This window comes from Mastomys coucha, unplaced genomic scaffold (assembly GCF_008632895.1).
Source record: "Mastomys coucha isolate ucsf_1 unplaced genomic scaffold, UCSF_Mcou_1 pScaffold9, whole genome shotgun sequence".
Lineage (NCBI taxonomy): Eukaryota > Metazoa > Chordata > Mammalia > Rodentia > Muridae > Mastomys > Mastomys coucha.
This window is the reverse complement of record NW_022196915.1, coordinates 106,372,585-106,388,224: the sequence shown is the minus strand read 5'-3', so window position 1 is coordinate 106,388,224 and position 15,640 is coordinate 106,372,585. Positions and strand designations below refer to the sequence as shown.

Below are 15,640 nucleotides of genomic sequence, written 5' to 3'. Positions count from 1 at the left end.
CTGAGAGCACCCTCACACGCATGTGGGCATATACTGAGAGCACCCTCACACGCATGTGGGCATATACTAAGAGCACCCTCACACGCATGTGGACATATGCTGAGAGCACTCTCACACGCATGTGGACATATACTCACATTGACATGCACACATAAAATCCTAAAACAATAAAAACACCAGCCTGGTTCCCAGTATAGCTATCTTTGCAGGGAAGCCAAAGGGGTGGGAGGTGAGGGGGGGTTTTCCTTCAGGGCTTATTCTTGGTCCATCTGGGTGGCACAGGCTGGGGTTCACTCTCCCCTTGTCTGCATCAGCTCCCTGAAGAAGATGACAGTCGGGATGTTCCTGGCGTCCATGGCCTTTGTGGTGGCTGCAATTGTGCAAGTGGAAATTGATGTGAGTCTTCTCCTGGGCTCAGCGTCTTCCTTCTCTGGACTGGGAGGGTTAGAGACTAGGGGACTCTCCCCCATAGGCAGTAGGGATTCCTGGAGTAAAGACAGTAAAGGGAGGTGGTGAAGGAGCAAAATAGTCCATCGGTTAGCACAGTGAGTTCTATCCACTGGGGAACGTCTAGGTACTGAACTAATGGGCAGGCTTCGGTATGAGAAAAGTCGGTGCAAGTGACTCCACCCGTGGTACAGTTTCTGTAACAGGAGATGAGTTCATGGAATTGCTCCCAGCTCAGATTTGGTGAGAAACTTGTCACTCACAAACGGGCACTTGGGAAATGCGTAACCGTCTTCTTCATAGCGGAACACATTTTGGATTCTGATATATCTACTAAGGGATAATTCCTAAATGGATCCTAACACCTGTTGGGTGCATTTGTGCTAAACCAGCCCTGTACTGCCTACTGGAAATAAGGCCTTAGTTCTTAAAGGCAGGGGCTATGTGGTCCATAAAATTAGAGGAGACTCTCTTTCTCTGTCTCCTCCTCTATCTGTATGTCTGTCTCTGTCTCTGTCTCTGTCTCTTTCTCTCTCTCTGCCTCCTCTGTCTCTGTCTCTATCTCTGTGTATCTCTCTGTGTGTCTCTCTGTCTCTCTCATACATACATACACATACACACACTCTGCCTCGCTCTGTGTGTTTCTCTCTGTCTTTCTGTCTCTCTGTCACACACATATACACACAAACAATTCATGGCAGTGAACAAATTATAAATGACATCTCCCATCTCAACCATTTGTAAGTAGACAGCTTAGTGCAGCTCCCTTCACTGTGGAACCCTCACATACATACATCCAGAATTTCCCCATCTTCCCAAACCAAACCGCTGCACCACTCAATGCCAACTCTCTGACCTGTCTCTTCAAGTCCCCGGTGGCCTCATTCTACCGCCTGTCCCTAGGATGCTGCTCCAGGCAAACCACGTGACCACGATCACGGAACATTTACCCTTTTATGATTGACTTATTTTATAATGCCCTCAAGGTTTGCCCTTTTTAGAGGATATAAAAAGATTCCCTTTGTTTTTAAGGCTAAATAAAGTTCTGTCGCCATGCAATGTGACCAGTGGGCTGAGCACGGTATTTGGCACATGTCTCTGGATGAGCTGTACATTGCAGAAGAAAATGTCCCCAGAGCTGAGGTGACGGTGACCATCGACAGGAGTCCTCACTGTGGATCTCTCCTTTTTTTTTCCCTCCAGAAAACTCTTCCAGTCTTCCCTGGTGTAAATCAAGTCCAAATTAAGGTCTTGAACATCGGAAACAATAACATGACCGTGTATTTTCCTGGAAAGAATGTGACGCTTGCCCAAATGTCTCAGGTAAGGAGGAGGAAACAGGGCCTTGTATGTCATCTACCCACCTGACTTGGAACATAGCTCGAGGATCTGTTCTTGTTGCTCCTTATATAAACCCCAAAGGCAGTCGAAGATCAACACATGTCAATATCCACCTCATAACGCTTTCTAAACCTATGGGCCTCTAACTTGAGTGTGGGTAATGATCACTCTGGCACTTTCAACAGCAGGGAAGGCCCATGGTTGCAAGCAGGGGATGTGATATCTCTGAGGAGATGTTGAGCAGTCTCTACAGACAATTCTTTGTAGCTGCAAACCAAGAGTGTGCTTCTGGCACTTCATCTACAGAAGCCAGAGGTGCTGCACTCAGTCCCCAAGCCAAGAGTTTTCTGTCCTCGTATACACAGTGCCTCTGTGGGAAACCCTGCTCTGGAGGTCATTGCCCTTGACCTATGGTTTCAAGCCTTGAGTCTGGTCACATGGAGAGCCTTGAGGTCTTAACCTCAGTGGTATGGGTTCATAGGCTCTCATTCCTGACCCACCACAGTTGGAGCAGTGGACTTAGACCTTAACAAGCTAATGACCTTGAAGAAGGAGGTAAAATGTGACTCTTGGTGGTCAAGGCAACCCTGTATTGATTTCACAAGAACCTTTGCTTTTCCTTTGGGGTGTGTATGTTGCCTGTATATATGCCTGTTCCTTGTATATGTGCCTGGTACCCTCAGGGGCCAGAAGAGAACATCAAGTCCCTTGGAATTATAGGTGGTTGTGATTTACATGTGAATTACAGGAACTGAACCTAGGTCTTCTGGAAGAGCAGCTACTCAGCTGTTGATACATTTCTCCAGCCCCAGTCCCCTGGTACTGTTTTGTATTATAGTAGTATACTTAATAGTGCTATACTATACTATAGTATGCTACAGTATAGTATACTATACTCCCAGTCTTCCCTGGTGTAAATCAAGTAGTTCTCCATGCTATAGTATATAGTATGCTATACTATATAGTGCTATATTTACAGCACTATATACTATATATATACTATACTATATATAGTATATTTATAGGACTATACAGTACTATAGTATATATAGTATATAGTACTATAATATAGTAGTATAATATAGTACTATATTTACAGTACTATATAACATACTATACTGTATATAGTATAATATAGTATATTTATAGTACTATATTATAGTACTATATAGCATATTGTTGCCGGCCAGCGGCAACGATAAGAATGGGTTTTCTGGAATATGGAGTCAGGAGAAACTTGGCAAGCCATGTTTATGTTACCTTAATCCATGTGGAAGGTTCTTAAAAAATTAGACAGCACTCGTGTGATCACTCAGCCATCTTTCATTTAATAATCTCTTTGTTACAAGCCAACAGGTAGAATAGGTGAGGCAAAATCCCTACCCCAAGTTCGTCAGCATGCTGGCCCAATCAGTAGCTCCTTATTCGGTCTCTGGAGGTGGGACTTCCGATGTAACTGGAATCAGGAGAGAGGTGTGGCAAATAGCAGGAGGTTGGCAGAGAGGTGTGGTTATGAGAGGCAGGCAGGGTCTGAAGAATCAGACCTCAGGCAGGGGGGGTTACAGTATATTATACTATACATAGTATAGTATAGTATATTTATAGGACTATAAATGATGTTTACAGCATGTGTTTTCCTTAGGGAAAAACAAAATTATAATATGGTTCCTGTGACAATATACAAAGAGCTGTATTATAGTGTCCGTGCAAGAGGAGGCCAGGCATTGAGTTCCTACAAGGTATTTTGGATGTGTATGACCATGAATTTCGCAATGCTGATCCATGTCACAAGGCCATCGACTGTGGCATGACAGTGTCCCAACGAGCAGTGCTAACTCCGCCTCCTGCCTTCTTTCCCCCATCTCCAGACAGACACATTCATGACTTTCGATATAGACAAGCTGACAAGCATAAATATGTCTTCTCCTGGATCTACGGGAGTCACCACAGTAGCTCATGATTTCGAGCAGGGTCACCGGCACACCCTTCTAGTGTGGAACCCTAGTCAATACCGTGTGGTAAGTACTGGACACTGCGGCTGTCTCTTGGCTATTTGCAATATCAGAGACACAGCTTTTAAAATGTTTTAGACTTTATTTTATGTGTATGAGTGTTTTATCTGCATGGGCATATGTGTACTACATGGGTACTTGGTGTCTGAGGTCAGGGGCATCGGGTCCCCAGGAACTGTAGTTACAAATGGTTGTGAATTACCATGTTGGTGCTGGGAATTGAACCCAGGTCCTCTGCAAGAACAGCAAGTGCTCTTAACCACTGAGCCATCTCTCCAGCCACAAGACACAGCTTTTTACTGGTGTGGCTTTGCTTTACCAATATTGAGCACTGTGTTAGGCGATCTTCAAACTCCTGAGGAGCACAAGATGTTTGACTCCCAATAAAGGTCTGGCCGTTGGAGAAGGAAGATTACTGTTAATTATGATTTAAAAAGAAAAGTAGGAGCCAGGTATGGTGGTCCATACCTTTTTTACAGCTCTCAGGAAGTAGATGCTAGCCTGGACTATGTAGGAAGACCCTATCTTAGCTAGGCATAGCATCAGACACCTTAGATTCCAGCTCTCAGGAAGAAGAGATAGGAGGATCTCTTTGAGTTTCAGGCTGGCCAAGGCTATGCAGTGGGACCCTGTGTAAAAAAAATAAAATAATATAAAGCAAAAATTGTAAAAATATAAAGATAAATAAATAATAACTTATGAGTGTGTGCCTATAGACTCTTCTGTGTATGTATGTAAGTCATAGGAATGCATATGTACATTCTCAGACTTTGAGATAAAGTGCTTAACATATCTTTAATTGTATCAATTGTTTAAATGTGCACTTATATAAATATGGTATGTACACCAGATACAAGGAATAAAATGCGCATGAAATACTACTTGACAAACTGAAGACATCTATGTGTCATTTGGCACAAGAGGAGTTGATCTGAATAAAGGATCTTTGGGCAGTCCGCCAGAGGATTTGAGTGAGAATATATTGAAAAACTCAATGTGCAGTTAATGTTTTCAGCCATTTGCTTAATAGGAAGCTCTTGGGTGGCTTGTTCTATCAGGCGTATGCATCTGTGGCCCACAGATTGACACACCCCAGCAAAACTGTAAATGTGGCCTGGCAAAAATATGCTTATGAGATTTATTTTCCAGTGGTTTTCCTCATTCATCTGTTCAGTTCTCAAACATGAGATCTGTATTAACAACAGTACAGTGTTGCCAAGTCCAAAGGTCAGACCATCTAAATTATTGGAGAGTCATGCCCTTTGGAGCCACTGACAATCTAGGATCTATAACAGGAGAAACATGTGTTAGCCTGGAGGGAAACCAAGAAGGAAGAAGTAGAACCCTTATCTTCCAGGACAAGGGCCAGTATTGTACGCTCAAAGGCTGAAGGGCTGGTACGAAGCGATTCTATTGAGCTAAGTATCAGGACATTTTATTTATCTGTTTATTTATGGCATGTGCATGTGTGTTTATATATGCACATGGTGGGCACATAAGAGAGCAGTGGATCCATGCTGCAGTGCATGTTTGGAGGTGAGAGGGTAACTGGGGAATAGAGTCTCGCCTCCCACCTTGTCAGGGATTGAAGTGAGAGAATCAGGCTTGCACAGCAGGTGCCTCACACACTGAGCCATCTCTCTGGCTCAGAAACATTCTTACATTATTTCTTCTCTCTCTTAGGTAAAAGATGGTCTTAACCAAAAGCCAGAGAAAGGGGAGAATGGAATCAGGTATGCAGATTTCTTTTGAAACTGGTTCTTCTCGATTCTAATGGATTCTAATGGAGCTTAACGCATTCCTTTAACTGAGCCCAGTTGTGACAAGGGTGTGAAAGTGTCAAGCGTGTACCAAAAATATAAGACTGGTTCAACCAACATAATTTGTAACTTAGAGAAGAAGGTCCACATCATAGTATCAACTAGTATAGAAAAATAATCTATAGAATTCAGCACCCATTCATGACACAAATAGTGTTAGCCTTTACCTGGTCAGTAAGTGTCTAGTTAGTTAGTTACAGTGTGAGGGCATCAACGGCCCTCCCTGGGGACCAGTTTTCCTCCACGCTCTCTGGGACCCACCAGAAGCACCGGTTCTGTAGTCTCTCCAGACACTGTCCTCAGAGATGTTACTGCTGTGCCCAGGAGACTCTTTCTTTCCTGGATCCCGACCTGTCTTTTCATTCACCCTGGCAGGCCTGAATGCCCTCTCCTCCCACACATGGTTGTAACATCCCAGAGGTCTGGAGACTTCTCTGATGATTTCTGACTTGCAGGCACTTACTCACTTATAATAGTCAACTTCTTACCAAGCCTCTGGTATCTTAATCTTCGACTTTGACAGTCCCAGATTTTTCTCCAGAGTAACTATATCAGTGTAATCCGTCTCATCAGCACAAGACCATTTGGCTTTTGGTTCCTTCTCTCATTTTCTCGGCACCTGTCTGTGCTGAGGCCCAGGACAAGGTGCCACACAGCTTGGTGATGCAGTTAAACAGAAATTTGGAACTTCCTAGTTCCTCTGACTGGAGGTCCAAGATCAAGGCTCCCTGAAGACAGGCTCTTCTGAGGCCTCCCTCCTTGACTGAGTGTTGATAGCCATCTTCTTTCTCTCTGTGTGTCTGCATCCTAATCTCTTCATGTAAGGACACCAATCAGTCATGTCAGATTAAGGGCCCCCAATAGCTTCCTTTGCTTTCTGGAGGCCCTTTCTCCAAAGGAGGTCTCATTTTGAGGTGTCATGATGAGTTTCAAGGGCACAGCTCTCAGTCCATAGTCCTTCCTTTGGATTTTACTACTTGCCCATCTTGTCTTGCACAAGACATGCACCTGTGCATGTGCATGCACACACACACACACACACACACACACACACACACACACACAGCTTCCCTGTGCTTGTATTTGACACTGAACTAGAAGCATCTCTGGGGTTTCATTTTGTTCTCAGAACATTTTCATTGTTTTGATTTCTTTAGAAACATTCCCCAATGCTGGGAACTTTGGACAGTGTAGATCATGGTATTTAGGCTGTGTGTGTGTGTGTGTGTATTTATGTGTGTATGTATGTGTGAGTGTGGAGGTCAGAAGACAACTTCCAGGAGATGATGTCATCTTATATATGTGGGTAGTGGGGATTGAACTCAGGACAACAGGCTTGGTGGCAGGTACCTTTACCCACTGAGCCAATTTGCCTGCCAAACTTTGAAAAGCTAATTATTTAGTATGTGTGTATTTGTATGTGTGTGAGCATGCATGTGCCACTGTGCATGTGTCAGAGGACAACTTAGAGGAGTCACCTCTCTCCTCTCGCCTGTGGGCTCCAGGGACCAAACTCAAGTCGTTGGACTTGGCAACATCCAACTTAACTGCTGAGATATCTCACTAGTGTTTAAAAGTGTGTGTGTGTGTGTGCATGTGTGTGTGTGTGTGTGCATGTGTGTGTATGCATGTGTATGTGTGTGTGCGTGCGCACGCGCGTGTGTGCATGTGTGTATGTATGTGCGTATGTCTGTGTGTATGTGCATGCACGCGCATGTGTGTGTGCACGCGCGTGTGTGTCTGTGTGCATGTGTGTGCGCACATGTGTGTCTGTGTGTGCATGTGTGTATATGCATGTGTGTGTGCACATGTGTGTGTCTGTGGGTGTGTGCACACACGCGTGCACATGCATGTGCATTGTGCGTGCCCATAGCTCTCAGAAGTTAACTCTCGAGAACACGCTGTTCTTCAGAGATCCCTGTTGTTTCTTGAGACAGAGCTGCTCATGGCACCTGGGATGTGCCGATCAGAAGAGCTGACCAGTGAGCCCCCGGGGTTATATCTGCCTCTGCCCCTGAAAATTTAGTTTATAAGTGTGCTGAGGACTGAAGGAGGGTGCTCCTGCTTTTGAGGGAGGGACTCTGCTGACTGAGTTATTGCCTCATCCCCTAAAAACTTAATTTAAAGTCTTTGTGTGTGATCTGCATGGTGAGGTTGTAGATTTAAAAATATCTTTGATAGAATATTGAGGAAAAGAGATGAGTGGCATTCATGGCATGTTGACCCCTCCCACTGTGAATAAGGAAATAGACAGGTCAGAGTCGCTTTTCTATTGAGTAGCAACACCAAATCCTTGATAGAGTGAAAGGATTCAATTATTTCCATAGTGCCTGGACACAACTCTAAAGAGGAAGTTCTAGAAAACTAGAGAGACTGATGAGCAGACTTCAAAACCTCTACAAAATTAGACTTTCTGACTAATGTGTAAATTAAAGGAAGGAAATACAATATTTCAAGCAAATCAACTTTTGTATTACACTACCAGTGAGTCGAAAGATTTAAATTACTACCTTGTCATCTTTTTCTTTTAAATAGGCAAGCCTTGAATCAAAAATAGGTTGAGTGGCTTAAGAGACAGCATAGATGAAATAATAAAGTAAGGTCCGATGGTGGTGGCACATGCCTTTAATCCCAACACTTGGGAAACAGAGGCAGGCAGATCTCTCGAGTTTGAGGCCAGTCTGGTCTACAGAGTAAGTTCCAGGACAGCCAGAGCTACACAGAGAAACCCTGTCTCAGAAAAACAAAAGTAAAATAAATACCTTTTAAAAACTGATTGGTAATTTAATCTTGCTTTCCACTGCATTTTAAAACTGTATATTGCTATTTGTCACATCTCCATTAAAAAGTATGCTGCTTAGCATGTTTTTAAAGAGAATAATATAAAAGTTAATTATCACAGGCTTATGTTGTTCTGTAATAATGCTATAGATCATATTATATAACATGTCAGATCAGTATTTCATTATATTTACATCTGTAGCTCCTGTCTGTTCCTTTGACCACACTGAAGCCTTCCTATGTATAGATACACCATGATTTCTCTACCCATCTCTATTCAAGGAAATTTAGAGTATTCTTAGTATTTTTTTTTAAAGTATGACCCTAGTCTATATTTTTACCTATTTCTTTGCATGTATGTAGTTTCTCCATGGAAGTGGGCCTTAATTTTTAAGTCACATTTGGTAAAAATATGTTGAATCTGCATTCACTATATATGAATACAGTACCCACATGGCTGAAAAGATGGCTCAAGAGTTAAGACTGGGTACCAACTCTGGGTGAAGACCTTAGTGTGGTTCCTAGAACCCAAGTCAAGCAATTGACAGCTGCCTAACTACAGTTCCAAGACATCTGATGCCTTCTTCTGGCCTCTGAGAACACCTGCATGTACCACACACACATACACACACACATACACAGAGAGAGAGAGAGAGAGAGAGAGAGAGAGAGAGAGAGAGAGAGAGAGAGAGCCTTCTATTTTAATATGCCTTAAACAGCAATGGCTGGTTTGGCACTTCCAAACCTCCACATTGCTAATGTCTACCCTCCGGTATTCCTGAGTTATTACTTACTAAAATCTCTATTTCATCTCTGCAACCTCAGACTCAATCGTTGGACGGCCCCTGGGGCCGTGCTTCCCCGACTCTCACAAGGCTGGTTCTCCATCTTACACAGCTCTCATGCCTGCATCCTATTCCTTTCCTGGCATGGCAATGCTAAAACCTCCTTCTCGTGGTCCCTTGCCCAGGAAATCTAATGTCCCACCTCCGTCTCCCTGCCCAACCATTGGCCACTGACCACTTTATTTACCAGTTAGAGTCAACTGGGGGCAGGGACCCTTGGTGTCTTACAGGCAGATGTGCAGATTCCCGTGTGATTTGGGGAGCCAAATTAACACAAATAGCATTAGAACCAATCCGCAACACCATGAAGCTGATAAAACTGGCCATGTATTTTAGAGATAGAGTTTTCTTTATAGTACTTAGCTATCCATCATTATTACTTCTTGTTCTACGTATTGAACCCTCTGCTATAATCTGTCGCCTGCCTATTTTGTGGATAAAACCAACAGCTGATCTCTCTTAGGGCAGCAGCGTGCTCATCCCTAGATGAGCTGTGTAAGAACCTCAGGGTCTTCTACAGCACGGAGCATATAAGGAAATACCCGTGCCATCTGTTCTTGCTGCGAGGTTCTCTGTGGTCCTAGGAAGGCAGGCAGCTCACTTGCTTCCTCTTGAGGTTTAACAAGGGGACTTGCCAAGGCTAGAAGCCTAGGGGTGAGGGCCAAGGCCTTTTGGGTGACCCATTCCTCTCTGCTTTCCAGCAAATGCTGGCCAGCACCACTCCAGAGCCACACAGCTCTCCCCCATCTGAGGGCAGTTAACTCAGGAAAGCCTCTTCTCATTGGGATAGCTAGCTTCTTTCTCTCAGATCTTATTATTTCCATTCCCTGCCCCACGCTCTCCGAGGTAACCAAAATGGCAGCTTCTCTCTTTCCAAGGTAAGTTTTGCCTGTGGCTTTCTTCCAGCAACTTCTCTATTTTTGTTCTTTACCTGTTGAGCTCTGAAACTTTCCACCTAAGCAGCACAAAAGCATGGCTCCCTTCGAGAGAGAAAGGGCGTCAGTATCTGTTTCCATGACTACCTAGCGGATTCCCCTAAATATTAGGAAACTAGGCAACACTTCTGAGCCCTCGGAGTGGTTCCTGGCATGGATAAATACTCATGGATAAATTCTTTTACGGGTGTGCTCATGAGTGGATGGACAAAGCAGCTGTAAGGTAGCTAACTTTCTGCCTCTAGACCCTAGGAATCTCCCATATTCATGTGTGCCATAGAATACATTATTGCATGGTTTGGAATCTCCCATATTCATGTGTGCCATAGAATACATTATTGCATGGTTTGGAATCTCCCATATGCATGTGTGCCATAGAATACATTATTGCATGGTTTGGAATCTCCCATATGCATGTGTGCCATAGAATACATTATTGCATGGTTTGGTTACAAGACAGATGGCTTTCTGTTCCAGGTTTGTCAACACCCTTAACGAGATGATCACCATCCAAATGGGTGGGAAAGTGTATGAAAATGTCACCAGTCACAATGCCAGCAACTACCAGTTCTTTTCTTCTGGCGAGTGAGTACCTTTACTGGGCAACTTGCTCCCAAATTCAAGCACGTCTCACCTTTTTCTTAAGAAAAAAATGGAGATTTTAACACTACGATCCATAACCTCGGTTATTCTTTTTTTTTTTATTAGAAAACACTACACAATAAACACCACAGAGGTTGCACCAAACTGTCCAACTGATTTTAAATCTTCCAGCCTTGACTTTGGCAGCGCGTATACCTACGTGATCCAAAAAGCGGTTAGTAGCTCATCCCACCGCAGCTTGTTCAACCTCCCTGAATCCTTAGACACTCAGGACGAGCTCATGATTAGCTAGAGGAATTAGGATTTGTAAATGGTCTTAGAACCAACCTAACTCACCGAGAATTCTTTGTTTTACCATGTTCATGCGCATGTGGGGAGGGGTGTGGGGGGTTCAGAGAACAACCTAGAGGAGACTGCTCTCTCTTTCCACCTGTGTGAGTCTCAGAGATTAAACTCAGGTTGTCAGGCTTGGTGGCAAGCACCTTTCCCCGATGAGCCATCTCACTGGATCTCACAGTCACTGTTAGCTTCGGCAGGGTTAGCTACATTAGTTTACAGTTCCTGTTGCCCAGTATTTGATGCATCCCTCTGGGCTATGTGACTTCAAGACTGAGTGATTACAGGGTTTTAGCTGGCAGGCTTCCAGCACTCAACAGTTATGTTTAAAATGGGCAGAGACTAGGTAAATCTCCTGTTTAACCTTAGAAGGCCAGCTTAGTGTGTCCATATGAACCATTGTTACTCTAAAGCGTATCTCTGCCTCTTTCTCAACGGCCTGCTTGGTGCTTGGTTGGTCCAGAGTGGTGGCTGCCTGGAAGTGAAGGAATTTGAAGACATTCCACCCAACACTGTGAACATGGCTCTGCAGATCCCACAGTACTTCCTTCTCACCTGTGGCGAGGTGGTCTTCTCTGTCACCGGACTGGAGTTCTCTTATTCCCAGGTCTCTTGTTTCTTGTTCCTTCCTCCCTGCTGCTACCTGCTGCCCTCAGAAAAAATACTGATGGCCTTGATTTGAATCTGGGATAGGTGTATTCTTGGAGGTTCTTTTGTTTTGTTCGTTCTATAACACAGGGTCTTAGTATGTAGCCCATATTGGCCTCTAATTCACCATCCTCTTGTCTCAGGCTTTCAAGTACTAGAATAGTAGGCATGCATCACCACTTATAGATTTGTTTGTAGTTTTTTTTTTCTCTCCTAAGCATCATGGTTACTTTCTCCTGCTGTGATAAGAAACCAAGGCTAAAAGCAACTGATACAAGTGAAGGTTTACTCTGGCTTATGGTTCTGACCAATGTCTCTCATGGCAGTGAGGATAGCAATAGGCAGGTGTGGTGGCCAGAGCAGAGGCTGGGAGTGCATGCACATCCTGAACCACAGGCACAGAGCAGAGAGAGTGAGCTGGGAGCGGCTCAAGGTTTTAAACTCTAAGAGCCCACCTCCAGGGACATGCTTCCTCCAGCAAGGTCAAGTGTACCAATGCCCAATCTTACACGGGACAATTCTCATTCAATAACCACAGCTGTCTTCTACAGAACAAGGACTATGAGATTAATAAGGTCTTTACTCAGTGGGAATATAGCATATATATTCATATATATATACACATATATGTGTATATATATGTGTATGTATGCATATATACACACATATATACATATATACACATACACATATATGTACATATATAGAGAGAGATATAAATAGTATAGTAGCATGAGAGAGTATAAATAGTATATAGATCTATATAGATAGTAGATATCTATATAGAGATATATAGCTAGCAGATATCCATATATTTACACTCTGTGTGTATCTATATATATAGATATATAATCACACTAGACAAGACACTAGACACAAGACTAGAGTCTAAGGAAGGTGCAGCATACCAAGGTCTGCTGCCAGGGTCATAATAGCAGATCCTGCATTTTATATAATAGTCCAAGGGCAGCATCTAGGCATCTAAGTGCTTGTCTATAGGTCTGTATCCTGGGTATATGTAAGGTCCGGTAGGCATCTCTCTTTTACTTCCAGTGGCACCAGGCAATCAGATCTACTGCTAAGAACAAGTGTAACACCCTATTTTTAAGGCTGGAGATGCAGCTCAGTGCTGCACTGTATGAACCAGGTGTGGTGATGAACTCCTGTGACCCCTGCACTGGGGAGGTCAAGGCAGGAAAACCAGTTCAAGATCACCCTTGGCTACATAGTGAGTCTGAAGTCAGCTGAGACATGTAACACCCTACCTCAGGAAAACAGTTTTTTGGGTTTTTGTTGTTGTTGTTGTTTCTTTGCTTTGCTTTGCTTTCAGACAAATTTTATTGGTACCTCCAATTAGAGCTTTAATGTCTAAAATGTTTGCCAAAAAGATGCTTAAAGCCATTGCATCCTGGGCATCTTCTTCTTTGGTATGTGTGATGGTTTGCATGGGCTGGGTTATCTCCCTCTGTGAGGACCACACTGTTTGACAAAGGCCATGCTGTGATGAGGGGGGAATATGAGAACACAGCAGGAACACTACCGAATGCAGATGGGGAGAGCATGGCTTTGCCTAGAAACTCATGAGGCAAAGTCCATCCACTGGTAGATCTGCCGGTGTTACTAGGGCAACGCTGTAAGCGTGTGGAGAGAGGTGGCTTGTCTCATCATAAGCGTTACATCCTCCTTATATCAACCCGATCCTGACCTCTGCTTTCTACTGACTTATCCACACATTTATATTGAGAGCAGGGTCAAGCTATGTAGCTGAGGGTGCCCTCAAACATCTTCGTGCCTCAACCTCCCAAGTGCTGGCCTATAGGCGTGAGATTCCACACCTGACTAAACCCCCCACCCCGACCAAAGCTGACCTCTGACCTTCAGGGGTGCTTGTCGAAGTGAGTGGGTGGGTGGGTGGGGTTCTCCTGGCCCGAATCGGGGGCCCAGGTTGTGATACATTCTGCTTTGCTTCCACAGGCTCCATCTAACATGAAGTCCGTGCTTCAGGCAGGATGGCTTCTAACCGTGGCGGTTGGCAATATCATTGTGCTCATCGTGGCGGGGGCAGGGCACTTCAGTAAACAGGTACAAGGGGAAAGAAACTTGGATATGTCTTTTTTTCTTCTGTTTTTTGTTTGTTTTTGTTTTTGTTTTTTGGAGATAGGGTTTTGTTTTGTTTTGTTTTAGTTTATTTTATGCATATGAGTACACTGTAGCTGTCTTCAGACACACCAGAAGAGGGCATCAGACCCCGTTATAGGTGGTTGTGAGCCATTACATGGTTGCTGGGAATTGAACTCAGGACCTTGGAAGAGCAGTCAGTGCTTTTAACTGCTGAGCCATCTCTCCAGCCCTTGAGTCAGGGTCTTATGCAGCCCATGTTGCCCTCAAACTTGCTATGTAGATAATGACTTCGAACTTCTAGTCTTATTGGTTATTAATGGTCAGTACCATGACCCACTCTAGCTATCTATAAATAGGTATCCATTTGAGTCAGTGGCTGGATAACATTGCCAGACCAGTCAGCCAGAGTTATCCCCAGTAGCACCAGGCACAGTCTCTGCAGGTTTCAGTTACGTGGAAATGATAACAGGTTGACCATATTAAGTTAAAGCCCATATACCCTAATGGAGTCCACTATCGAAAAATAGCTGCCATGGGTGCTGTGAATTCAGATCAAGAGCCCTAAGCTAGTCATGTGGGGGCTAGGGGTAACTCCTTGGAGAATACTTGCCTAGCATGCACAAGGCTCTGGGTTCTAGCCCAGCACTGGAAGGAGAAAAAAAAAAAAAAGGAAGGAAGAAAACTAGATTCCCTGTACAGAAACTTCACAATAAGTTAAAGATGACCTTTTAGAAAAAAATGTTCTGTTGAAATACTGTCTGCAGGCTCAGTCTGAGTTTGTGTGGACTATGCTTTAGGGTACTTATAAATGATGAACTTGGATTCTGAAATTAAACCTTTTATTTGTGATTTTCTAAAAAAAAAAAGTTAAAGATGTTCTTGAGATTGTTATAACTTTCTATTTAAAATAAAATAAAGCACAGGCTTATCTGATACTCAGAGCTTTGTCCAGCCTTGTCGCACGCAAGGACTGCCTCGTAGTTTCCTGTCATCAGCAGTTACACTGTTTCCTGTTTCAGGAGTGGCCATGGGACTTCATGCTCTTGAGCTCAGGAATTGTCAAAAGAAATGTGTATAGTACTATGTGTATATGTATGTGTGTGTGGGAACATATATGTACATTATATATTATATATATTACACATGTATTATATATATTACATATATTATATAATGTTTTATATATATACATATACATATATATATATATATTGTGGAGGGGCTGAGTGTATATATGTGCACCATGCACCTACAGGTGCCCATGGAGGCCAGAAAAGCATTGGGCTCCTGGAGCTGGAGTTGCGGGGTTTGTAGGTGTGTCAGGACCTCAACCAAGGATTTCTGGAAGATGCTCAGACCTGTGGAGCAATCTCTCCTGCCAATGTCCAGCACGCCCGTCTCTCCTGCCCGTGTTCAGCACACTCTTTGTCTTGCAAGGCCACCACTTGGTCCTTGCTGGCTCCCCATCCTTCTGGCACCAGTCTGAATGTCAGAAAGTTTCTCTCATCCTCCCAGAAGCCTTGTTTCCACATCCCATGTTAGCAGAAAAGTGTCACCTGCTCCCTGAGCATTTGAGAAAATCAGAACAATGTCTCTATTGGGGGCTGACATCTCCGAGTTTCACTTCAGAGTGTCTTCCACCTAGAAGTAGCAGGAAGATATGCACACGCCATCCTGTTAACGTGACCTGTGTGTGTGTGTTCGTTTTCTCGCTCCATCTCTGACCTGTGTGTGTGTGTTCGTTTTCTCGC

General features: G+C 43.8%; 1 protein-coding gene across 2 annotated transcripts in view; it reads left to right on the top strand.

The window, feature by feature from the left end:
* Positions 1-15,640, top strand: part of Slc15a1 (solute carrier family 15 member 1) — a 46,087-nt gene that overhangs the window by 27,358 nt on the left and 3,089 nt on the right. For both annotated transcript variants that reach the window (XM_031361245.1, XM_031361246.1), the window contains exons 15-22: positions 315-396; positions 1,651-1,770; positions 3,657-3,806; positions 5,484-5,533; positions 10,659-10,766; positions 10,890-10,998; positions 11,584-11,727; positions 13,743-13,850. In XM_031361245.1, coding sequence (XP_031217105.1) covers positions 315-396; positions 1,651-1,770; positions 3,657-3,806; positions 5,484-5,533; positions 10,659-10,766; positions 10,890-10,998; positions 11,584-11,727; positions 13,743-13,850 — 871 coding nt within the window. The remainder of the gene's footprint in view (positions 1-314; positions 397-1,650; positions 1,771-3,656; positions 3,807-5,483; positions 5,534-10,658; positions 10,767-10,889; positions 10,999-11,583; positions 11,728-13,742; positions 13,851-15,640) is intronic.